This window comes from Lagenorhynchus albirostris, chromosome 7, assembly GCF_949774975.1.
Source record: "Lagenorhynchus albirostris chromosome 7, mLagAlb1.1, whole genome shotgun sequence".
Taxonomy (NCBI): Eukaryota; Metazoa; Chordata; class Mammalia; order Artiodactyla; family Delphinidae; genus Lagenorhynchus; species Lagenorhynchus albirostris.
Genome location: NC_083101.1, coordinates 14306442 through 14332679, shown reverse-complemented (window position 1 = coordinate 14332679; position 26238 = coordinate 14306442). Strand labels below are relative to the sequence as shown.

Here is a 26238-nt window from a genome sequence, read left to right as displayed (position 1 = left end):
ACGGAAATTGGAAGTGACAGACATACATTATGGATATAGTTTATGAAAGAAAGAAGATGTGGAACTTCAATCAGCAGACCCATATTCAAAGAAAAGGCCCTGGCCCTACATCAAAAGAGTGGCAAATGAATGTACATTTAACTGTTTTAAGTTAAACTGAAATGTTTAAGGTATGTATCATTTTTTGATTCCCTACTTGAACCTACTTTTAAGATTAACCAATTGTGTCGGCTACAAGGACTTCAACTGTGCTTCCAAAACAGACCCTAATTTAAACATAAGGTCTTCTTTGATTCTTCCTCAAGCTGAGAGCCCAGAGACTTGTGTGCTGGTGGTGGCTTTGTAGACCACACATTCTGGGACAAAGTCACTCTACATTCAGAGCCTTAGGTCCACATCTGTAAAACAGGGATGATGCCTGACCCTCTCGTCACACTGCAGTACAGTGAGACCCAGATGAGAGGATGCCTGAAGACAGGGAGAATGATTATTGCTCAAACCTGGCTAACCTCTATTGCTCTTTCTAAAGTCAGCTCAGGCATGACCCCCTCCAGGTCTCCTTCAGACCCTTCTCTACCAGGAGTCTAGGTTGGTTACTGCTCCTTTGGGCACCCATCGTGCCCAGTGCTTCCTCTAACGTTGCCCGTTTCATGGTGGATTATAACTGGTCATTTACTTGTTTGCTTCCCCTCCTAGACTACAAGCTCCCTGAGGGCAGAACTCAATTCTTCCTTCTGACCCCCAGCGTCTGCCATGGAGTAGGTGCTGTGAGACCATCTGTCAAGTGGATTTATTTTTGGGTTTATTTTTATTTATAATTATGTAAAACATTTATACAGTTTCAAAGTCAAATTTATGAAACAAGGTCAATTCAGAGAAGTCTACCCTCTATCCCTGTCCTTCCATCCTCTTCCTTCCCACCCCTACATGTAGATTGTTCTGTGACTGTTCATCCTTCCACTTAAAAACATTTTTATAAATGAATATGTGTACATATTTGTATCTCTCCCCACAACTTTCTTAGATAAACTGATATACATGATATACACTTTCCAGAGTAGTCCCAGGGACTGACTGTAGGAGATGCAAAAGGCAATTTAATGACACTCAGAGAAAACACCAGGTAGTAAAAAACCACTGGAGCTGCTGGTGGAAACTTGGAAATCTGCTTTGCACAGATTTCACACCAAGAAAAAGGCACTGTATGAAACAGACAGGGACAGAAAAGTGGCTAGAGGCAATTTAACACCACACAGGGGTCTGTGTACACCAGCAGCCATATCAGAGCAACTCCAAGGTCCTTTTTCTGGCTCTAAAATTCTGTGATGCTAAAGTGAGCATAATCAATTACCCGAGAAACCCTCGGAAATAAGGGGCAAATCATCACAGGCACTGACCAGTCCCTAGACTAATTTGCTAGCGGGGGAGATCAATGTGACTCTAATTTGCATTTATACACACTCACATAATAGAAATAAGTGCATTCCATCTATTTAACAGACATTACTATGTACTGAGGTCAAAAACACTGCATCAAGGGTGAAATGTTTAGTTCAGACACATGCTTTAAAAATCATATGGGAATAAAAAAATCATATGGGCAAGTACCAGTTTGGGAGGATGAAAGGAAATTACTCATTCATTCATTCAAAAATATGAACAAAATAGACATGGCCCCTCATGGAAAACAGAGGGGCACAGACATTAAACAGACAAGTGTGTAATTATAACTTGTGATAAGGGCTAGGATGAAGCAGAAGAGGATGCTATGATAAAGTGACCGGGAACCCTCTCTGACCTTGAAGTAACATTTAAGCTGAGGCCTGAGAGGTGAGAAGGAGCCAGTCGGCCAGGAGAGAGCACCTGTGCCTTCTGGGCTCAAGATGGAAGAGAGCTTGGTGGGTTAGGAGGAAAGGCAAGGCCAGTGTGGGGCTGGAACCCAGTGGGCCGCCCTTCCTCTCCAACACGCCGTCTTCCACTCCGTGTACAGATTTCCCTGCACAATGACTGCTCGTGTACTTCCCCGAGTTTACGGCACCAAACTTCCTCCCCAGGATCCCAAGACAGAAACCTAAGCACGGGCTCAGCAGAACCTTCCGAGGTGAGAGAGCTGCTTCACTGCTACTTCTTTGCCATGGTTGGGAGATCCGAGAGCTGTCAGAGGGGTGAACTAGATGAGTGATGACGTGGAATGCACATTTCCCTTCTGCCTTCCTGATGGCCTTTGGTAAAAATTTATAGGTTAGATAAAGGGGGAAATATCTATCAGGCCACCAAGCAAAGAGCTCTAACTCTTCCTTAACAAGTAGGCTCCTTCTTCCAGGGAGGTTTCCCTGATTATCAGAGCAGGTGCTCACCTTGTCATAATACGACGTTTCCCACACACACACAGACCCAGGGGACAGGCTCTGCTCTGCGCCATGTCAGATGGGGATGCAGATGGATATGGGAGCAACCGTTCTTAATTCAGTCATGTTCAAGTTACTGCAACGTCTAGCTTTTAAGGGAAATTTCAATGGTTTTGTAATAAATGATTTTGTTTGGTTAAAAAAAAAAAAGTAGTTTCTAAGTAGTTAAAATAGATTTACAAACCCCACTAAAATAGGATGCTGAAAGCTATCGAAAGGGATCAGACAGTCCAGAGAAAGGCATCAGAAATGAAAGACATTCTGAGCAGAATGGAATGACCTAGTCCACGAGGAAAACCTAGGACTTACAGCCTATGAATCAAAGCCTGTCCTTGGGATTCAACACCTGTGCCTTCAAAGCCAGCTCTGCACCCTTGAGTACGTGCCTCACTCCCCGAACCTCAGTTTCCTGACGTGTAGAACATGGACAGGGTTTCCCTCAACAAAGATGTGCTGGCGGTGGGGACATGGTCGGGTCCAGGCGGCAGGCCAAGCTTGCAGGGCCCCAGGGGATCAGGTCAGAACCGGCCTGGAGCAGCCAGCGCGGTGTCGGACATGTCACTCGACCAACATGGCGCCCTCCCTGCCCCCCGCCACCTTCCCCAAACTGAGGGCACGCCTGCTGGAGGCCAGGTCCCGGGCTGGACATGGAGAAGCCTGAGACACAGGCCCCAGCGGCACCCTCGAGCCTCTGCACCCACGTGCCACCACCCACCTGTTCACAGTGGAGCGTGCACTGGCCACTGGTGGGCAGTGAGACCCTCCAGAGGAGCGTCAGTAACCTCGAGGCCTCATCCAGGGTCAGCCTGGCTGCGCCGACACCGGTGACGAAGCTGCTCAGGGGCGCCGGGTGTGGACGCTGCGTGGGGGGATGAGAAGGCTGTTACGTGCGGTCTTGAAAAAGATTATGGACGAGCCAGCTTTAATGGGCAGCATAAATCCCCAGACCGCAGGGCCTGTGCTCCGCACGCCAGGCAAGAGCCTGCTGCCGGGCGACACCAATTCATTGTTCTTAAAGACGGTGACTTATAGATTATGAGAGAACTTCGGTGGTGACGTTAGCCCGGTCAGTAAGCATGATTAATGGCCGCCTGAGTTCACTCCATTTACTGTGCCAAGAAGAGGGTCCCCGCAGCCACGGAGCCTCTCCGGAAGGTGAACGACGCCAACGGCAAGCGACGCGAGACGCATGTTTCCCCTGGAGTCTGCACGGCGCCGGCGGGAGGCGGAGGTGCCCGCACAGGTGAGGGGGGTGACCTGCAACGCTCTTCAGGGAGCAGGATGACGGAGAAAGAGAGCGCCTTGGCGGACAGAGACCTGGGTTCAAATCCGACCGCTCTGAGCTACTCTCCCTCAGCACCTGCACAGCGGGAATGACATCACCCACTGTAAAGGCTGCTCTGGGATGAAAGAAAATACGATCCTAAAAGGTCCTGTGTAAGAACGGCGGCCGCCAACCATCTTGAGGCGGCTGCAGGATGGCTCGCGGCGGCAAGCGCATCACAGATGGCAGCGTGGTGGACCAGACCACACGCTGCGTGAGGACCAGGACCTCAGGCACCCCGTTCACCACAGCAGCCCCAGAGCCTGAGCACGGAGGCCGGGAGGGCGACGGACAGGTGACTGGGTGGGAGAAGGGATGGACACACTGCAGGACTGAAGGATAGAGGGATGGACGAGACACTGGACAGGCCGTGGAGGGGCAGTGCAGCGGAGCCCAGCGAAGCGACCGCGGTAACACAGGCACAAACCTCAGCGGTGTCCCTCCCGCAGAACAACGAGCAGCCTCGCAGCCCGGACCTGACCTCGTGAGTTTCGTGCGCGATGCTCCCTGGCCCCTCCTCCCAGGGCCTTACTGAGGACCCGTGAGCCCCTCGCCCCCAGTGCCCTCGGCCAACACCTTCCACCTCCTGCCCCGCTGTGCATCCCTCTCCCTCCAGCTCTGTCGCTCAGGTTACCTTTGCTGCCAGCTCTTGACTCGTGGGGCTGGGAGACTCTTGGATCTGAACGTCCATCTCGGCGAGGAGCTTCTGGCCCCGGCCAATCTGCTCGCACAAGGCACCGTAGTCCTCAATCAGGCCCAGGACGTGGCAGCCACTCTTGCTGGCCCACAGGCGGTGGCCAGGGACCAGGCGGCACACGTTTGAGGCGCTGGTGATCGAGCTGCCACTGTCGCAGGAGAGGGCGTCCATGTCATTTCCAGAGAGTGGAGGAGTCTCTGAAGCTACAGAACGAGAAGGAAGATGTCAGACCTATCAGGGGCGGCACCCTGCATTCGATCAGCTGCGTTCAACGATGTCTAGCCAGCCAGGAGGGCTAAGAGCCCTCAGGCCCAAATGCCACCTGACACAGCCCCGAGGGGAAGGAGGCCTGGAGCCAGGACCTCAGTCTGTGTATTACCCGCCGTAGGCTTATTCATCCTGTGGGAGAAGCTCATTTCAATCCAACCAGCACTCAGCAGGCGCCGGCTCCGCAGAAGAGCCTGATTCACACAGACGGATCAGGCCTGGGCCTGCGCTTCAGGGGCCGTGGTCTAATCGGAACACAGATGCCGTGTGGGAGGTGTAACAGCGTGACGACAAAGAGCCGGAGCTCAGTGGACAGAATAATCAAGCCTCTGTGCGGGAAGGGACGGCTTCCTAGAAGAAGCCACAATTGCGCCGGGCTGAATGGGTAGCAAGAATTATGCTACACAGAGGTAAAAGCCTGCCGCTTTCCACCTTTGGATCAACAGAAGCACGGACGGATAATTCGGACCGGGGCCATCAGGAAAGACATTTCCCTGGGCAGTTTGCATTCGGGATGAGTCTTCGGGAAGCAGCAGGATTTTCACTGGCACAGAAGTGGGCAAAGTCGGTCTGGCAAAGGCGGGGGCCACGCTGCACAGTGACAGGGAAGTGCAGGCCCAACCGCAGGATGGTTTGACCCATCCGTGTGGCACCAGGAGGCCAGAGGTGTGTGGCTGGACGGGCCCACTCGGGCTGGATGCTGCAGGGCCTTGAAAGCCACGATAAGGCAGTCACACTTTAACCCAGGACAACAGGGAGCAAAACCAATGATGTCGCTAAGGTTGGTAACACCTGGGCTTGGAGAACGAGACTGCCAGCTGGAAATGCTGAGAACACAACCCCCCAAATCCTGCCAAATACCCTGCTGAGTTGGGACCAGGGACCCCCCCCTTTCCTCCAATTTAAAAAGTCCCACTGCCAAACCCAACTGTGCCACAGCTACCCAGCCTCTAGCTTTGCACCTGATCCTGGTGGCACTGCTGGGGTGGAATCAAACAGATCATACGAATTGTCAGCTGCCACAGGACACCTGTCACCATCTACAAAATGCAAAATAAGGGAAATAAACCAGCAAATGTTTTAGTTTCGCTCTCATCAGCATTTGAGAGAGAACTGAATGGAAACACAGCGAGGCACCAGACACACACAAGCATTCATTCAGATCCTCGCTGGGCATCTCTCCCGCCAGGCCCTGCGCGGGACACGGGGGACACAGAGGGAGCAGGCCCGGCTGCCTCCCCGGAAGGACCCTCTTGTCCAGACAAGTAAACAAGCTGTTTCCCCTCAGGGGTCAGGGCTAAGGGAGGGAGGCACGGGGGCTGTGGGAGCTCAAGTGAGGGAGTAACCCGAGGAGAGACAGAAATGTAGGCAGAGGAAGGAGCAGATGCCAAGGCACAGTGGAGGGAGCCCTCGTGACACATTCAGGGAGCACGAAGTGGGGGACGTCAGGCGGGACAGTGTCAGGCTGAGACCTGTTTTGGTCTGGAGGCGGCTGCAGTAACCCACATAAGACAGAAGAGTGACCCGAAGTAGGATTTGGGAGGTGATGCGTTCGAGACAATGCAAGGAGGCAAAACCAGGCACATGCGGCACGAGATGATGGCCACACTCTATAATTCAGGAAAGCACTTTCACATCTGAACTCTCAGTAGCTCGGGGGCAGGATGGCACTGTAATTCAGGCTTCCTGGAAAAGGAGATCAATGGGCAGAGACAGGAAGTGATCTGCCTAGCATCACCCAGCGTGTCCGTGGCAGAGAGAGGACTGTGTCCAGGCCTCAAGGTGTCCTGCCCAGCTTGCTCCCCACCCAGGCCCCTCCAAAGAGTACACTTCAACTTTGGGGCCAAGGCGCCCGGGGCTCAGCTCTGTGGAGCTGGCCCGAGAGCGATCACTTCCTGCAAAAACAGCAGTCTTTAGGCCAGAACTTTCAGACAGCTGCATTTAAATATCGTCCTGAAAAGTCCTATGCAAAGGAAGAAATGCTGCTGCCTACTGTATAATTCTAGTCTTCACCTGAGGAAACTGGAAAACTTCTCCACGGAGACGGCGCTGTGAACTTTGAGCACGTCCTCCTAGAGGCCTCTTTGGAGACCGCCCCCCCCACCCCCGCCCCAGGGCTGACCCTGGACAAATTTCAAAAACAGGCAAAGGCTGTTCAACGGCCTCACTTCAATTGCCCCAAAGGTCCTTCCTGGGCGCCCCAATCACTGAACTCTTCTCCCTGCTTCAGTCTCCCTAGCTCACATCGACAACCTCCTCGGTCCCATCTCCTCAAAGCCCTAAGAAGGGCCAGGAGCAGAGCAGACCCCTATTTAAATACGGCAAGGCCCACTGCCGATGTATCCCCTGTGCAGAAGGCGGCAGTAGGGCCCCTTCCCAGCCCTGTGAGGTTCCCCTTGCAGGATTTTATCCTAAGAATACTGTTCAACAGAAAAAGCGTGTTAACGCCGATGTCTATTAAAGCTCCAAATCAGAGACCACTTTAATAATCATCAGGGTAACGGTTTGGTGACTGACAATCGTCTGAAAACAATAATTAGCAAGCCCGTGTGAAACAAGGGGAAACATTTATGATGTAATGTTGGGCAAAAACAAAGAAAGGACACAGAATGGCCCCAAAACCAATTTGAACATTATAAATTCACACCTACATTTGATTACCAAATGAAGAGACACATACAAAGCAAAAAATTATTATTTTGTAACCATGAAGGATTTTTTTTTTTTCCATATCGTCACATCATCTTTTTGGTTCAAATTTTAAAATCCTTACCAAGGAGAAGCCCATGAGCGAGTCACTGTAAGTTCCAGAGCTGGGTGACTAGGGGTTCTTTGAGAGACTGTAGTTTTTTTAATTAAAGGCGACAGATGTAATTCCCAATCTAAGTAAAGGTAAGTCCAAACTTTTCTACACTACTTGTTTATAAAGTCTGCTGTCATTCCTTGTCCCCTGGATGCGCACACCCATCCACCTGGGCATTGGGATGATGACCCCCAGACACCAGGGCTCCTGAAGGCCAGGTGGTACTTCAGACACAGCACTGGACCCGGAGCTGGAAATGATTTCTAGCTCCAGCTCTGCCACCTACTTGCTGTGTCACTTTGGGCAAGTCCAGTGCCCTCTCTGGGTTTTAGTTCCTTCATCCAAAGAGCAAAGACGATGGCCTGGCTGACTGATTTGAGCCTGGCCACCTGCCGGTTTACGCCTGGCCCTATGCAGGAGTCGGGCAGACGAGGCCCAGTCTGTCCTCCTTCTCCTCCCTACACAGCCTCTGCAGGGCTAGACAATAAAGCCAGAGGTAAACGCCAAACTGAACCAGTTTTCAAACCTGCCGGGAAGCTTTTGAGATCCTGAGATGCTGACAACCGGAGGAAGAGGTGAAGATGCTCTTTTAAAGGCAGTTAAGAGGGACTGAAAAGGATTTTCAGCAGTAGATCATGTGGACAGGACTAAGGGGGTGGCATACAGCAGGACTGGAGGCGGTAAGGGCGCTGGAAGCCCAAACCCCACTGCCCTGAGAATCAGCAGGCCCCACAGATGACACTGTTTTGCCAAAGGTGACAGCTACTCAGCGGTCGGGTCCCAAGCTCCCAGGGTACACGGCGCGTCTGCTGTCAGTGAGAAGACACCTCCATGGGGCAAGGGCGGGATTCAGAAGCTCACACGTGCCGCACAGACGCACAGGGCTGCATTTCAAACAGTGAGGCGAGGCAGGGCAGTACCGGGCTTGTCCAGCTGCTGGGGCCGCTCGGGGACAGACGGGGTCTGGAGAGCCAAAGCGAGATCTGCCTCCTGGGCCTTCTCCCCGCCCTGTGCCAACCGCTCCTCCAGCCTGCTCTGCAGCGTGCTGTTGGTTTCGATGCTCCCTTCCAGCTGCGCCCGCAGAGCCTGGATCTCTGTCAGGAGGCCATGCAGGTGGCCGAAAGGGTCCTGCCCCCTCCAGCCTTCTCCCGATGCCTCTGCCCCGGTCTCTGCAAACACAAGCAAAGGGAGGCCTCGACACTGTCAACCGCCAGAGGGTCAGCCACCGAAGACAAGTGACGGCGCTTTCCACCGCTGCCATCACCACCCTCCCCCGCCCAAGACCCAGGTGCCATGGAACATAACAACTCGACCTGAAAAACAAAAGTCCTCGCAGACTTAATTGCCGCTATTCCACAGGCTAAATAAGAGCTGGAAATTAATTTTCGCTTCTGGCCATAAAGGCCTGACAAATTGCACACCAAACCCTGAAATTATGTCTAGGAGTAATAAAATCTATTTGGGCTGGAGTTATATAATGAAAGGGCTGATTTTAAGAGCCACGGTATATTTAAAAGACACAACAGCAAGAATAAGAAAAGCAACCTGAGGAGAAAATGAGAGCTGAGAGGTGACCCTTTTCTAGATAAACTTTCAATAGGGAGAAACCATCTGGAAAATTAGTTGCGGAAAAAAAAAAAAAAAAGAAAAAACCCCACCACACCTCAAAACGGATTCTAAAACATTAGAGTTTACAGTCAAGTCGCTCTGATCTGGTATCTCTCTGGGATACAGCGAGGCCCAGGGCCAGCAACCATCTCTATCAGCACGTAGTAGGTGCTCCGTAATTGTCTGCTGAATGAATGGGCAAAACAAAAACAAACACACACCAGCAGGAAAATGATCATAAAGTGATTTCTTGAGTGTCTACTATGTGCCAGGTACCGTGCTAGGACGCTCTTAATGAATGATTTCATTTAATTTTCACAACTGTACACAACAGAGATTAGTAGACATGTTTTACAGAGGAAGGAGCAGGCCCAAAGGGATGAGGTGACCTGTGGAAGGCATACCCTGGGACGCGAGGCCGTGAGAACCCAGACCACCGTTCACCAGACTCCCGCTGCCACCTGAGAAGGGTGGCCCAGAGAGCCTGCTTCAGCATCCATCTACTCTACCCTGGAGGCGAGCTTGGGGTTTCAGAACAGCGTTTCAGGAAAGAGGGCAGCCCGCCGTCCGGGAGAGCTCACAGGCCAGGGCACCCAGTACCTTGCAGCCTCCTGTGCTCTTCATCCAGCTTCTCGTACACCTTCAGCTCCACCCGGAGGGACTGCAGTAGCTTGTCGTTCTGCGTGAGCAGCTGCTGCCTCACCTTCACCTCCTCCTGCACCCTGGAAAGGCCCCGGCGCCATGGGAGCAGAGGTTATTCTCACACAGGGGCTTACTTGACCCACAGGGCAGGCAATTCCACCGTCAGCCAGAGAGTGTGGACAAGAGTGACAGCATGGGGAGGAGTACCCCTCACAGCTCTGCTTCCCGAGGGCTCCTCCGGGCCCAGCCCTTTACAGACGTGATCTCACGTCATCTTCACAGACACCCTAAAAGGTATGTGCTCTCTAATCCCCAATTCACGGATATGAGGAAGTGAAGCTCATAAGGTTATGTCTCACCCAGGGGTGCACAGCGCAGGAGAGAAGCCAGCACTGTGTGATGGTGAAGACAGTGACCTTGCAAATCACTGCACCACCCTGGGGAAGTGAGGGCGAGGTCATGAACTAAAGGTGTGGGGCGTCCGGAGTGCTGACGGAACCGCCGAAACACGTGGGACGAGATGGGAGTCTCCGGGGGACCGCAGAGGGCAGTCAGAGTGATGCGCTCACAGCCTAAGGCAGACTCCCGCACGCCTCTGTGCAGAAACTCCCGTGGCTTCCTGAGTCACTCGGCGTGAAAACCGACGTCCTCACCAGGCCTCGGGGTCCTGCGGGGCTCGGCCTCCAGTCACCTCCGTGTCCTTCTCTACCTCGGCCTCTCCTCTAGCTGCGCTGAGTCCTGGCTCTGCCCTGCACAGGCCAAGGACACCCTGCCTCGGGGCCCTGACCCTTTCCGAGGAAAAGGATCTTCCCCCAGGATCTGCAGAGCTCACGCCCTCACGGCCTCCAGGTGGCCACTCAGATGGCATCCTTTCAGAGAGGCCGGCCCTGAACCACCCTGGATAAAACAAGCAATCCGCCCCCAGGCCCTGTCCCCCTTCCTTAGATGACTTCGCTTCTCGTGTTTTATTCCCACCTGACGTGCCACGTGTTGTGTGCTTCGTGTCCGTCCCCGGGCACCGGGCAGGGCCGGCAGGTCCGGGGCACCCTGACCCCTACCTGCTCAGCTCACTGCGGCTGTGGCAGACCTCCCGGAGCAGCCGCTGGTTCTGACTCTCCTTCTCGTCCACCTCCCTCTGCAGTCTGTCGTTCTCCGCCCTCACACAGGCGAACTCCCGCTGAAGGTGCTCCAGGCCGGCGGTCTTCCTGGAGAGGGACTCGCGCAATTTCTCATTCTCCTTCTGTTTATCTGCGTGCACAAAAAAGCACCAATGAGAGGAGACACCATTTGTTTTTTCCACCCTTATTATGCAAATACGGCGCTTGGGCTGGAGCGCTCAGAGAATACAAAAGAGAACGAGATTTCATCTGGCATTTATGATTGTGACATTCCAATTATCTCCTGCATTTTGGGCAGATAAATCTGTCAACATCTAGGGTGCAGATTAAACATCACTGGGATGAAATGGGCCCGTTTAGTCTTCTACTAAATAATGGGCTGTGCAAACCTAGCTACTTTGCCTTCACAGAGCAAACAATGGGTAGAAATTAAAGACAGAGGCAAGAAACAGGGCCCCGAACTCTGGCGACGGGTGTTGGGAAAGTCCAGAAGCCTCCCAAGGAGGCCAGCAGGGCTGTGCGGACAGCAACCCAGCCGTCACTCTCAGGCCATGAGGCCAGCACGCCTGCTGAAGGATGAGACACACGGGGGCACGGGGACCAATGGTCAAGGGCACAGCCTGGAGGCAGAGGGGCACGTTGGAGTGAGGCTCTTCCGTTTACTCAAGAGTACCCCATACTCTTGTGGGGTCGCTGACCCCACAACCTTGAGCCAGGCTCTTCACTCCTCTGTGCCTCAGTTTCCTCATATGTGTGGCCGGGAGTAGTAACTGAGTCACTACATGTAAGGGCTTCGCACAGGGCCTCACAGCACGCTGAAGGCTGCCAGCACTCCGGCAGGCTGTTAGCCGTGCTGGTGGCGGTAACAGCTGACGTCGCCGCCGTGCTCACTGCAGTCATTACCTTAGCACCTCCCCATGTGTCACCCTACTTGCTCTTCAGAGCACACCTCCATGTAGGTACTTTTGTACTCCCCATTTTCCACACAGGAAACTAAGGATCGAAGAGCGTAAGACTTCACCGAAGTCACATAGCCAGTAAGTGGCAGAACCAGGATTCAGACCCAGGTTTTCTGATTCTACTCTTAACCCCGGTATGATCATCTCCGAGCAAGCTTTCTCCTCTTCCCTCAGACTGCAGTCATGCTAAGCCTCCTATAACTCCTGACTGGTCCAGACTCCCCACCCCCACCCCCGCCAGCCTCTAACCCTCGGGCCTCTGTCCTCTCTCTTCTATTTAAAATGCCCTGGCTCTTCTAACCTTAGGTCCCTCAGCTAACCCCTACTAATGCTCCAGACTCAGCTCTTAAAGACCAGCCTCCCCTGGGTCAGGATGCTTTCTCCGGGGTCCTGCGCCCCCGAGCCTTTATCACGGCTAATCCTCACCCTGGTCTGCCATGGGTTGCCTGGCTCTCTCTCCCATCAGACCATGAACCCCTGAGGGAAGGAACCGGGTCTCGCTCAATTCTGTATCAGAATCTACACAGGCTGTGATACAGAAGAGGAACCAGGAAGTGTCTGCTGAATGAATGAATGAATGGATATCTGCAGAAGCCCCCGTTTCATCTCTTAAGCCAGAATCGGCATCAGTATCCTCTAGTGAAAGTGGGATAAACGGGCCCAAGTCCCAGCTGCACCACCTTCTGGCTCTGCGGCCGCAGGCCAGTCAATTCCCCAGGCCTCAGTTTCTCACCTGTAAAACAGGACTAACAATAACGTCATCCCAGAAACATTTTAAGTGAAAGCTCTTTGTGGGTTAAGCTCCAAACAGACGGAATTAAAAGAAGCGTCTTTAAAATACTGGAGAAACTTGCCTGACAGCAGGAAATCTCTGAAATCTGGGGAGCAATGTATTCCCAGCCCTTCTCTCCCACTGTGAACTAAGCCAAGCTGAGAGGCGGCTGCACAGAGGGGAGGGTGACAAGTAAGGAAAGTAGCACTTACTGAGCCCCTGTCAGAGGCACCAGGCTGCGGGCTGGACACTGCCTAGGTGTCACAACAGCCCTCTGAGGCGTTCCTATTTTACAGCTAAAACATACTGAGGTTCAGGGAGGTTAAGCGACCTGCCCAAAGTCACAGGGCCTCAGGACTTGGTCTCACTCCAGCGCCTGCGTTCTCTCCACGCCACAGAGGGCTGTGGAGCTCCAGGCTGCGGACGGCTCCTCTCGTTTTTACCTCTGGATCCTTTAGCGAGCATCGTATTGAGGGCCTCGTTCTGCTTCCTCAGGAAACATATTTCTGATGTCAGAGAATTATGTAGCTCTGAACCGTAAGCAAAAATGTTTGAAGAACCTATAAAAACACACATAAATAGTAATTTATAGATAGTCTCCAGGCCCGTATGGATGGAACTTTTTGGAAAACAGTTTTAAATAATGAGGAAACACAACACACGATGAAAATTACGCCTGTGAACTATCTAAGGTACTACCAGAGCCCAAAGGGAGATGAGAGGAAGCCTGAAAGAGGAGACGGAGGAGACTCCCCACATCCTACCCGGCCTCGGGGTGAACAAAGGAGAACCGGGCTGGCGGGGCGGGTGACAGTCTTAACCTCCACGATTTCTCTCCTGAGGTCCAAACCCTCAGGGGACCTCTCCACTGAGGCTCCGGTCCACTCTTCACCTTTCCCCCCAACCCTTCCAATCCCGCCCTCCCTCCCGTTTCCTGCGGGTGTAGACGGTCTCGCCTCTAACCCTAACCGGAGCCGGAAACCTGGGAGCCAGACTAAAGGCCTCTCTCTTCCACTGCCCGGTCAGGCAACCATGACTGCTGGCTCTTCCTCCAAAATGCCTCAGACGCTGGCCCCCTCTTTTCTGCCCCTGTAGTTCAGCCTTATACCTTGCCCCGTTGCCTCTGCCAATGAGCTTATCATCCTAAACACGGTCCATTCAGGTTTTTTTCTGCTCAAAAATACGTGATGGCCCCACCATCACGTATTTGTGTTTGGTTGTGTGATTGGCAAAAGACAATCACACAACCAAACACAAGGTCCAAACTTCAGATCTCTATTATTTAGCTCGAATCTCAAGGCCTACACCCCACTCCTTCTCACACTAGACCCTGGTGTCCTCAAACGCAGCCAGACTGAGTCATGCATGCTCCAAACACACACCACACACATGGTCACACACCTCACTGGCTTTACAGGATGAGGTACTCCCTTTGCCTAGAATGCCTATCACCTTCTTCACCTGTCAAAATCACACTCACCTTTCAACTCGTAGCTCATACTCACTGCCCCGAAGTGTAGACTAAAAAGACCAGGCTCTAAAGCTGGACAGCCTGGGTGTGAGGAAACTTACAAACTCTGATCGGTCTCCTTATCTGTAAATACCTGCCCGGGTACTGTCTATCTCCTGAAATCCTAGTCCTCCCTCCGGCTGGGCAGCTCCCTTGACACACCACCTCAGCACTGCCCATGCTCGGAACTTTCTACGGCTGCACGATGTATGATGTTCATGTTCACAGCGACCCCTGGAGAGCACTTGCTGTGTGCAAGGCACTTTCTACACTTGGCAGGCGGATGCTTCCCGGCCTTCCTTACTGACGGAGTCTACCACACCGCAGAGCCCACATGCCAGACACCTGCTCTTCCAGTCCGGCTAGAACACGGTCATGTGCCACTTCTGGTCGATGAAACTTGACAGGAAGCCTGCTGGGAGCTTCTGGGAAAGCTTTTCCACCCGGATGAAAGGAGGACAGGCAGGAGCACGTGCCACCCTCCTCCTTCCCCACTCTGGACCCTGTCCTGAGAGGAAGGGATGCTGCAGCCGTCACAGGTACTAACCCCGTGCCCGGCTACCAGTCAGTCAGACTTCAGACCTGCCTTAGAAACGCCTGCCTCTGGATTTCTTGTTATGTACGAAGACATAAATCCCCATGGTTGACACCAGTTTCTACTCATATTCTGTTATCTGCAGCTGAAAACATCCTGATACACAACTGAGGACCTGTAATATCCAAACTCCCTCTAAGGAAGGTATGGTATTGTGTCTCCCGGAAGCCAGAGTTCATTCTCTTTCCACTCTACAGGTGCTACCTTTTTCTCATGCTAACGATTCACTGATTACAATGTCATCTGTTTTTTTTATTCACGTGTATCTCTCCCCACTATCCTCCTCCACTCTCCCCTAGGAACTCTGGTGTCTTTCCAGAGACACCTGGGCTTGAACCACGGCTCCCGCTTCTTAGCAGCTGCATGATCTCAGGCACGTCACATAACGTCCCCAAAGCCTCTATTAACTCAATAAAAATGATGGATGGATGTTACTGTTACTGCTATTACCATGTGTCAATACACCACTGATGACAGGCTGGAGCCAAAAGAAGACCAAAGAGCAACCTGGATGAACAGGAACAATTCTACAGAAGAAGTCTCCTGCAACCACAGCTAAGGTGCTGACTTTTCAAAGGAATAATCAGGCCAAGGACCAGTTCCTGACAAAGCCTGAGCTAGCAGGGTCCGCTTCAGATGCTACGAGGCCCATCTTTCCTCTGAACATCATCACTATACGCTTGTAGAACCGCTGACAAGCCGGAAGATGTAACACATAAGATGACAGTTTTTAACAACGTTCCACCTCAACATTACAAGGAGCCATGCCTTTCTCAAACCTGCTCCCAAGATGAACATTTCACAGCAGGAGGGAGGCAGAACCACTATTATTTCTTTGTCTTCTCAGGGATTGTGACAACATGGTGAGAACAGCACGTCTTCCCACCAGCATAAATACTTTATGAATGCCTTTTTGTAAACCTTCCCATCAGAGTGAATTGCTCTCCAGAGCAACTGCCTGCTCCACTGTAGCTGGTGGCCATTTGAGCCCCCAAATAATTCTATAATTGGATTTGTCAGGGAAAATGTAAAACAGAATGAATCTAATTCAGGCATTACCAAGAGTGACTGCGATGGGCCCAGGCGTGTATTTCTTTCCTGTGTTTGATGTGACTAATAACTCAGATTAATCAATTTCCCTGGGAGTGTGAGGGGGAGGAGGGGGAGGATGCCGCTGGGGTGGGGGGGGGGGAGGGGAGGGGGAGGGGGGAGAGAGAGAGAGAGAGATGGAACCTTTCTGTTTACCTTGCAAGCTACAGCATATATGGTACTTTGAAAAGATGTCCTTCTAGGCTGAAGGCTATGATGGGCTAGAATGCAGTGACTAGGGGTGCAAAGAAGCAAGTGCTGCCACTGACTACATCTTTCTAGAACTCGGTTATCTCATCCCTAGAAATGGCAACGACATTAGTGCCCCCACCCGGAGCAGAGCTTAGAGCTTTGCAATGTTAAACGAATAATGTTATACAAAATAAAACTGATGATGATGAAGAAAACCACCATCTCTTGGGTGAGGCACTGAGCAAGGCCCTATGTATAACACTGTCTCATTTAATCTCACAATGACCCCAGTTTGTAAGATAATGAAGCCTGGAAGGGAGAGGTGACTTGCCCAAAGTCACGGAGCTCATCAGCAGAAGAGCTGGGTCCCTACCCAGGCCAGTCTGGCTCCCAAACAAACTCAGGCTTTTCCTGGTGCACAGAGCTGCTCTCAAGATATATTCTGACCAGAGGGAGGACACTCTCTTTGGAGCAGCAAGGAAAGATGACCAAAATAGATTATTCAATGAAAGAAGGAACAGAGCAGTGATATAAAGCATTCTACCTTTCGGGCAGGTGAAGGAGAGAATAAGAATATACATCTGTATCTGCATTAAGACTCTAAGGATAGAGAAGAAAACTAACAAAAGTGGGAGGAGAGAAGGGAGAACAGGACTAATGGGTATAGAATGGTGATATTAATTTTTGAACCACATGAATGTCTTGCCTATGGGAAAAAATATGTATTTTTAAGCTTCTCATGGAAGAATAGTCCATTCTGAGCTAACTGTGGTTATGTAAGAACACTGGGGACCTCGTGATTGGCACGTGGGAGTTACCAGATTGCCAAAATGCATTATTAACAAAAAGACAAAATACTTTTTTTTTTTTTTTTTTGGCGGTACACGGGCCTCTCACTGTTGTGGCCTCTCCCGTTGCGGAGCACAGGCTCCGGACGCGCAGGCTCAGCGGCCATGGCTCACTAGCCCAGCCGCTCCACGGCATGTGGGATCTTCCCGGACTGGGGCACGAACCCGTGTCCCCTGCATCGGCAGGCGGACTCTCAACCACTGCGCCACCAGGGAAGCCCTACTGCTTTGTTTTATTTTAACATACCTATCTATTTTGCTTCAGCTTCTAGAGCCAAATGAGGAGGCAACCACAATTCACAATGCCAGAGGCTGGCAGACTCCTCCAATGACCGGGAAATGAACATTTATCAAGTACTTGTTCTGCACCAGGGACTACGGGACACTCCGCTTAAGTTAGCGCACTTAATTCTCATCGCCACCAGAATAAAATGGGAATTATTATCCTCATTTAACAGATAAATTACTGTAACTGAGAGTCAGCAAGGTGAAGTAAACAGCAAAGTCAGGATTTGAACTGAAATCTCTCTGGCCACAAGTCCAAAGCTCTTCCCAATACACAACGCGCTTATCCAGGCAAATGCGCCACAGAGGAAGCCCTCACCGCCCTTTGGGAAGGTCCACCTTACCTTGGTCAATTTCAGAGCCTTGTCGCTCCAGCTGTCTCCGTAGCTTCTCATTTGTTTTAATAGATTCTTCTAAACGTTTTCTCAAACTTCGAATTTCTTGTATATGTTCCATTAGTAAGTCTACAGGAAGGAGGACATTTTTAATTTAAAGTCTGAAGCCCCCAACAAACTGAATAATTTATAGACTACGCAGTGATCTTGAAATTCTAAATAGTACTGGATATGTTAAGAGAGTCTTCCTTAGGCCTGGGGAGGCAGAGCTACTGCCCACAGCCCACAGCCAGTCTGTGATGATTCTCTGCAGCCCTCTACAAAGAAGATACTTTATATCACATGGAAAAATTACACACCATACAATTTTAATGCTAACTCTAATACAGCCTTTTATTCTTCTAAATATCAAATATTAATTTAAAATCTTCCTTTCAGGGAAACTAAAAGATCACTTTCAAGTTCGCCTGAATTGCCTGAGAGTTGATTAAGCCACCTTCATAACGAACTCAGATATTTTTGAGACTAATCCTTTGAGAAGAATATGTTAACCATTTATCACTTACTAATTCAAGACTTAAAAACAAGGCAAAACAATAATCCCAACACTGGTGAGAATGGTAAGAAGGGTGCTCTCCAGGAATACATCCTGTTAGCACGAGTATAAACGTGTATGACTCTGGGGACTATTTTTGTCATTAGCCTTAGAAAGGTTCTTTCCAATTGATTTTTACCAAATAATTCTACTTCTAGGAATCTATTTAAAGAGATCACCGGAGATGCTGACAATCATTTGTCAGAATGTTTGGAAAGGTTCATCTTAGCACTATTTATAACAGTCAGAACTGAAAATAACGCAAATGATTACATTAACTGCTTTACATCCCTTGTGATGCAGTGTTACACAGCTATTAAAATTATATTATGAAGACCATATAATATCATGAAAAAATACAGATACAAAATGGGTTATTCGGCATAATCACAACTCTGTTTAAAAATCTGCAGACAGTTAAGACACATATATGCAAAAGAAGGAAATACACCTAAATATTAACAGAGGTCGCCTTTAGGTGGTAGATCTTAGGCTTCTCAAAACTTTAATACTATATCTTAACATAATATTTAACAATATATAGAAATTTAAAATTTCTGAATTTTCTAAAATGAGCATGCTTTTAATTTCTCAGCCTCTGCCATGGCTCACTTTAACAAAGAAAGGAGGAAGTGCAGTTCCAGTCCAGAGGTAGGTTTCTAGTATCAGTGTTTACAGCATAATCACATTAAGTATCCAAAGGCAAAACTAATGTCTTTAATTCATCAATTAGGGGATACTCGGTTTTGTCTTGGTAATGTTTGTTTTAAAACATTATACTAATGTTATGACCCAGTTTTAATTCCTCCAAAATGACTTTCATTTAAAAGTATCACAATGTTACAGATCTTTTCCTAATTCAATAGTAATTCTGCCATGAATTTGAATGTTTATGGGATGACTTAATTCCCAGATCTTCAGCTATCTCCTATGAATGCCAGGAGCGCAGCAAGTCATTTGGCGGACTGACTGTCTGTGGACCCCGCCTGCAGTAAACTGAAGCAGCACGGCAACACACCTCCCGTTCCTGCCTTGCTGCCCCGCAAATCTTCCAGCGGCCAGTCAGGTCTCAGTGAGTCAGGAACTTATCTGTTCTGACTGCAGCCTTCCTTCCTGGTTTATCCACGTCACATACTGCCGGCTTCTGGGGCAAAAACCCTCAGCAGCGATCGGTACAACGCATCTTCTACTGAGACTGGCTGGAAGCTGGAATCATCCCTTGGCCTTAAGGAAACATTCCCGGTCGAATTGGACACCGCTTGTTAATTATGCAGCCCTAACTGGGCAGAAAGAAATACTATACTCATCTTAACACAGGAGAAAAATATCTGTCCCTCTTACAATAATACCCTTCTGACAAACGCCGCCTCTCTAAACCCATAAATCCTGCAAGCAGCAGCCACCACAAGCGACGGTATAAATATCTTTGCCGAGTAGCTCCAATTTATAGAATCTAGGTTAGGAAAATGCCCCAGAATAAGGGGAAAGCTTTATGTTCAAAGCTACTCCCTGCAGCACTGTTCACAATTGTGAAATTTTAGAAAATGACTTAAATGTTCAGCAACAGGGGAACATAAGGAAAACTGCAGTTCAGCCATTCAACGGACTCTTCCAAAGCCACTGAAAATGATGTTATGTAACACGTCAGAAAACTTATGATATAATGCTAAGTGAAAAAAGGACAAGTACTAAATTATCTTTCTGCTCAGATTATAAGCGTGACAAAAGGAAAAACAGATGCAGAGACCAAAAGTCTGAAGAGAAACAAACCCAAAAAAGCTAACAGTGGGTTAATTAGGACAGCTCCAGAGAGCACTGTCCCCATTCGGGAAAGTGCCGGATAATCCACTTGAGAAGCCCAAGGTCATAGGTCCTCAGAGGACTAAGAAGTAAAAGATGGGTCTACACTGGAAATAAACCAAGGCTGGGGTGGCGGATGGGGCCTAGAGTGAGAAAAAGGAGGGCAGGCTGGGGGAGAAAGAGGAAGTGCCTGGTACCACCGTAGCAGGAGGGTCTTAAAGAACAGGGATCACAAATAGCCCGTCAAGGATCAGGCTTGCTGCACTGTAAACCCCGCCCCTCTAGTCCCTGACACCTCAGTCTGCTCCTCCCACAAAGGCCCTGTGAGAGTGGTCTCGGGCAGCAGGAGGCAGCACAAGGGACAGGGAAACAATTCATGGTCTAACCCAAAGCAGGAGAAGGCAGAGAGTAGAGCCAGAAATAACTGAGAGAAACCAAGTACACAGAAACTCACAGAAACTGCAGAGGGATACGGCCACGAACCCAAAGAAAGCACATCTAGGTAACTGGTTACTGGAGGACCCCAGCTGATACCTGCGTTACATCAAACGTGTACACTTCATGCTCGAGGTCTGATTCCAAACCGTGCTCCCCTGGCCCCTGCGTATCCTAAAGGAGCCTCGGAGGTGCCGCTGGGGATAAAGGCTCCACTCCTTTGGGAAAAAGGTGTATCTTTTTTTTTTTTGCGGTACCGGGCCTCTCACTGTTGTGGCCTCTCCCGTTGCGGAGCACAGGCTCTGGACGCACAGGTTCAGCGGCCATGGCTCACGGGCCCAGCCACTCCGCGGCATGTGGGATCTTCCCGGACCGGGGCACGAACCCGCGTCCCCTGCATTGGCAGGCAGACTCTCAACCACTGCGTCACCAGGGAAGCCTAAGGTGTATCTTTTATATATCTTTTACATATATTCAGTTTCATCTGAAAAAAAAAAAAAAAAGGGGGGAGGGGGGATTGCTGCTGCTAAAAAAATAGATTTAAAAATTTTGAAACCCTGGTTCTAATGTGATCTGGTGTCAACAAAGAGTTTTTAGCAGGGAGGTGTCTGATTTGTTCCCTGGGTCCATTCTGGGCACCTTGCAAACAACCCACTGGAAAAAGGAGAGACCAGAGGATGTGAGCTGAGGTCAGAGGCTATACCAGGGCTCAGAAAACTATGGCCCCTGTGTCAAATCCACCCACCACCTGTTTTGGTAAATAAAGTTTTATTGAAACATACCCACACTCACGCATTTACGTATTTTCTACAGCTGCATTATGCTGCGACAGCACGACTGAGTAACTGCAACGGAGACCATATGCTCTGCAAAGCCTGAGGCACACAGTATCCAGTCTTTTACTGGAAAAGGTCTGTCTGTTCTGGTCTATACCAGTCCTTGAACTTATGAACAGTAAGCCCTACCTAATGCCCAACAGGAGGCAATCAAGACTGCAAACACAGAAGGGGTAAAGGGGAGCTCAGAGGCAGGTGGGGTCACGGGAGGCTGATTCTGCCAACTGAGCCCACGGCTCCGTGCCCAGAGGCAGGACAAGGGGCTGACGGAAAGGGCCGAGGGTCACACTGAAGAGAAACACAGCAGATTTACTGAATTCAAAATCTCCAAACAGGGGGTTAGGTACTCTAGGGCCCCTGTACAGTTCAAAGCAACGGTCCTCAAAGCGACACCACCTTAGGAAGAGCTCGAAAGAGACAGCAAGAAATGGGCCAGACCTAGACCTGATCCATAACCCCAGTGCTTTCCAGTCTGCCAGATAAGGAATGGCAAGGCATGTAACACGTCATCATTAAAAAATAAAAAGGACTTTTTCCCAATCTCCAACACTTCCAACAACCGTAGCTTTCCCCGGTGATACACGATAACTCTGAACAATGGGCCTGGGCCCTCGCAGGATCTCCTCTCACCTGGTAACTATTCCAATGTCACTATACTCTGCTTTAGTACAAAGGCAAGACAGCAAATTATCGTTCAAAGCAGGAAACTCTGGCTAGGTTTACGACGCTCAGTGAAGCTTGGCTTACCTTGAGAAACGCTGTTTGCCAGGACCGAAGTCTTCTCGGTCTCGCTGTCTTGCTTCTGGTCTCGTGAGGAGGACTTCGCGGACATTTCACAGTCGGACAGCATGTGACCGTCGGACAGCGTGTGACCGTCGGACAGCGCGCGTGAGGCTGAGGGCGCAGGAGACTCAGGGAGAATGTGTTGGTAGCTTAAGCTGTCTTCCTCAGTCCTTGACCATTGGGATTGAAAGAGAAATCGTTTTCCACACTAAGATCCCAAACCAGGACCATGACTTAAGAACACTTAAGATGACTGGCTCTTTGTAATTTACCCACATTTGCAATGGTGTTCTGGAGGCTTTTTGTTTCCCTAGAGCATTTTTAGCAAGGATACTCTAAAAACAAACACAAGAAGGGCTCAGTGGGCTTGATGTGGAGCCAGTGAAGGAGGGGGAGCCACCGTCCGGCTGGTAGTGGAGGGACCCTGAGAGAGGGCATGAGTCAGCGGCAGCTGCTTATCAACTGGCTGCTCTGTACCAGGCATTTTACGCAGACTGTCCTCCTTGGTCCTCACAGAATCCCTCTGAGGTAGGGAGGACCATCCTCATTTAGAGCTGCGGGGACGGAGGCGCATCAGAACCTTGCCCACAGTCTCACAGCTTGTACGTGGCAGCGCACACATCTGAATCCACGTCTGTCTGGCTCCAAGGCCCCAGGAGAACGTGGGGGGCCAACCCAAACCCACGAGGTGGACTTACGGGTTTAAAAACCTCAAAACCCTCACGGTCCGCAAGCTGATTCCGGTATCACCATTGAGGCAATCATCCGGTTAGTGACCTGTATTACCCAAGGGCCACCTAAGCCGGGAGGAAAACCACCCTGAACTCTGTGAAGAGCCCACGTGAATCCCCATTACAGATAAGCTCCTTAATTTAAGCTCTTTTTTCTCCCACTTTTTCCTATTCCTTCCTGTCTCATTATTCATGAGCTCAGACAAGAGCAGAGGACTCTAAAGCGGCAGCGCATCCACCAACAGGTAAACAGCAGATGCAGTTGTGCTCAGACAGCGTGATGGATGCGACGGCTTGCTGCTGCCTTGCAGAGTGCAGAAGGGGCCGAGGGCACACATTTAATTAGCGTGAGCACTAAGCCTACAGCTGAAAACAGCAGAACAGAAGGAACGGAAACAAACCTGCCAGAAAGGGAAGGGTGACACGTGGCTGAGGAAGGCCAAAAGAGGCTCCCTGCCATTCTCCAAGCAACCACGGTCGGCTTTCAAGATGGCCAATCTGATCATGTCTAGTCCCAGCTTACTCTCCTTCAAAGACTCCCTTCTTCCTGTAGAACAGGATTTGGGCTCTTAAGGCAGTATCTGAGGACCAGCCCAAGGCAGCCCGGCCTGCCTCTCTAGCCTCACGTTCCATGCACCAGCCACGCAGCTCAAAGGGGTCGTGTCTCCGTCACCTCGAGGGGGGACACTCTTCCAACAAGCCACGCCCTGGAGCCTCGTGCTTCAGATCTCAGCGAAGACCATCTCCACTCGGGGAGGCCCTTACTGCCCTCTCCGCAGCCTGCCAGTGGGACATGACCCACCGTTATTATCAGGACAGAAGTGGAGGGTTGAACTGGGAGGGGTCTTGCGAATACCGCAGTGGGAGAGGAAAGTTTCTTCTAAACTTACAGAAGCCCTGAGTAAAATGCCCTCCAGTGAAGAGCTGTGATACCTCCCTGCCTGCCCACTCTAACGATGCTGGAGGCCTTCATGATGCCAGTAAAATCTGAAACTCTGCACCCCAGACTGGTCTTTATTTCTTTATTTTGCCCCCAGGAGTCCAAAGGGTCGCAGCTCCAAAGATGAGGGAAACAGCAATGGCACTAATGACAGTCAGAACCTTGAACAAGTCAACAGAAGAGGGCGAGACCCTGACGTTTCCAGTTGGCCACAGAGGCAAGCTAAGAGTGCTTGCAATCCATTTATTCCATGAACATTTTTAAAAAATTCCAACCACATGCCAGATAGCTGGGGCTAGAGCAGGTGTGCAGATATTAAAGAAGTCTTTGCCCTCAAAAGGCAATGTGCAATAACAATAAGAGCCCAGGTGTTGGAGCATAACAGATTCAAGTTCAAATCCCAGTTCTGCCTCTTAATGGCAAGTATGCAACTCTGACCCTGAGGGTCCTCATCCTAAACTGGGAACAATAATGCTCACCTTGTAGGGTCAGAAATAGCGGATGTGAACGCCTAGGGCAGCAGCTGGCATGTACCATACCTAGCTAATGCTGTCTCCTTACCTCTTTCAAGGGATCCTGGGCACGGAAAGATAAATGCAGAAAATATTATAATACCATGTGGTAAGTGCTATAGTGTAATTATGTGCCAACTGCTATAGGAAGGATCACTGATGCTGGGATGCAGCGGAGAGATGGGGGTGTCGGGGAGAGCAAGGTCCGTTTCCATGTGAACTGACTCTGAAGAAGGATTTTTATATTATAAGCAGAAGAAGGCAGTGTACCGCTTGTGTACAGGCGTGGTCTGGAGAACAATCAAAACGAAGATTAAGACTGAAGCATGGGGTACACGATGAAAAAGAAAGATGGGTCAGGCTCAGGAGCCTGGAATTCATCCTGCAAGTATCCAGGAGCCAACAGAAGGAATGTGTCATCTGGGTCAAATCACCCGACAGAAACGCCAGGAACAACCTAATGCAAATGAATGAAGGCTGCGGGACATACGGCGTGAACTTCTGGTTTTGTATGACCACTGTCAGTTTCACAGGTATTTTTGCTTTATTTACAAGACGCAGGAAACTAATAGAACAGGAGGGAGCAGAACACTCAAAACGCTGGCAGACAAACCTAACCCATGACGTCTTCTTACCAAAATGCCACACACTCACCTCTCTCTCAGTTCCTTCTGGGTGCTCGTTTCCACTTCAACTGAATTTCCTGGAAGCAGAGATAACATCAAGAAGGAAGACATAAAAAAAAACAACAAAAAAGTGCTCCCTAACAATTTCTTCCTCATCCATTTGTTTAAACACTCTTCATAACAGTCCCGGATATTTAAAGTAGGATTACCAAGAACACCACTCAGACTCTAGACTCCTCCTTTATCACTGCTCTGGCGCTAGTTCCAGGAGGAAGGTGATGGCACTGAATCTAAAAAGCAATCACAAAGGCGCTGCTGGGTGCAGAGGCTCTTCTTCCTTCTCTAAAACTCTGATACTAACAGAATACAGGCTTGTTATAGGAAACGGGTAACAGAATTAAGAGAAAGAAGATCGCTACCCTCCAGGTACCCACCACAGACGTGTTACTGGCTTTCCTTCCATTCTTTCTTCCACGCATTTTGACATGGGTGATACTGTATCACGACTTAATTTTTCACTTTGGCCTTTATTATGAGCATTTCACTTACCAAATTTGCCTTAGTAACGGCATGTTTAATGAGTACGTGAATATTCCCTTGGAGGTGGACATGGTCCAGTTTCTGCCAGTTCCCTAGCTGATGTCTAGGCCCTCTCCAATTTTTCACTTTTAAAAAATAAATAAAATAAACTTCTTTGTGCATACAGCTCTATCTACACTGAAACTCTCTCCTCCGGAAAGGCTCTCAGAAGCGGGATTCCTAGGACAAGGAGGCTGTGAGTGCAGCTAAAAAAGCTGGTGCCTGCAGCAGGGGGAATGACTAGAAGAAAAGACAAAAGAAAACAAAGTAAGTGGCTCAGAACGCAGCCGGGGACAATGTTCTGCGCCCCCTGCGTGTCATCATGCGCTGTTTCAAAGGAACATGTGAGCCCAGATTTCAGAGATGGACAACTTTAGTTTAAAGGTACTTCAGAACGCTGGAAACCGCAGACGGGGAGGAGCTCGTTGAAGAAACGAACGCGTGGCTAAAGGAAAAACAAGACTCCTACGGCAGCGGTGGAAAGATGAGGCTATAATTAAACTGCACCCACACGTACCATTTTCAAAACTACTCATAAAAGGAAAAGTTCTCAAACACCACCGTGTGGAGGAAAAGATCACGGGAGACACGCACATCTGCTCTGTATCTTGTGGTTCCCACCCACAAGCTCCCCAGGCCAGCTGGGTGGCTGCCAGGGCTCCCTCTCCGCCCACCGGGCCGGGCCCTGGGCACCAGCACCACGCAGGGCGCACGGGCTCCGGGAATGGGTGCTGAGGGCGGTTCCTCGGTAGCCACCGTCTTCTTCAGGCCTCACAACAACCCTAGGGGCACAGTGTCCGGATCTCCGTTTGACGGTAAAGACGTGAAATCCAGGAGGTCTAATGTTCCCACTCTCCCACTCTCCCCACTTTCCACTCTCACCTACTTTACTGCTTCGGTGAAGCAAGGGCAATGGAGACATTCTCACAGCTGCCCCACCACAAATCTC

At 50.2% G+C, this 26238-nt stretch overlaps 1 protein-coding gene across 3 annotated transcripts in view; it reads right to left on the bottom strand.

The window, feature by feature from the left end:
• The window catches only part of CDK5RAP2 (CDK5 regulatory subunit associated protein 2), a 182320-nt gene that overhangs the window by 5687 nt on the left and 150395 nt on the right, over positions 1–26238 (bottom strand). For 2 of the 3 annotated variants that reach the window (XM_060154500.1, XM_060154499.1), the window contains 10 exons: positions 24739–24787; positions 21866–22071; positions 17462–17581; positions 13042–13158; positions 10808–10997; positions 9708–9829; positions 8420–8668; positions 5659–5736; positions 4367–4632; positions 3124–3267 (listed from right to left, as the gene is read on the bottom strand). In XM_060154500.1, the coding sequence (XP_060010483.1) occupies positions 3124–3267; positions 4367–4632; positions 5659–5736; positions 8420–8668; positions 9708–9829; positions 10808–10997; positions 13042–13158; positions 17462–17581; positions 21866–22071; positions 24739–24787 (1541 nt within the window). The remainder of the gene's footprint in view (positions 1–3123; positions 3268–4366; positions 4633–5658; positions 5737–8419; positions 8669–9707; positions 9830–10807; positions 10998–13041; positions 13159–17461; positions 17582–21865; positions 22072–24738; positions 24788–26238) is intronic. The other variant, XM_060154498.1, reaches the window with a different exon arrangement.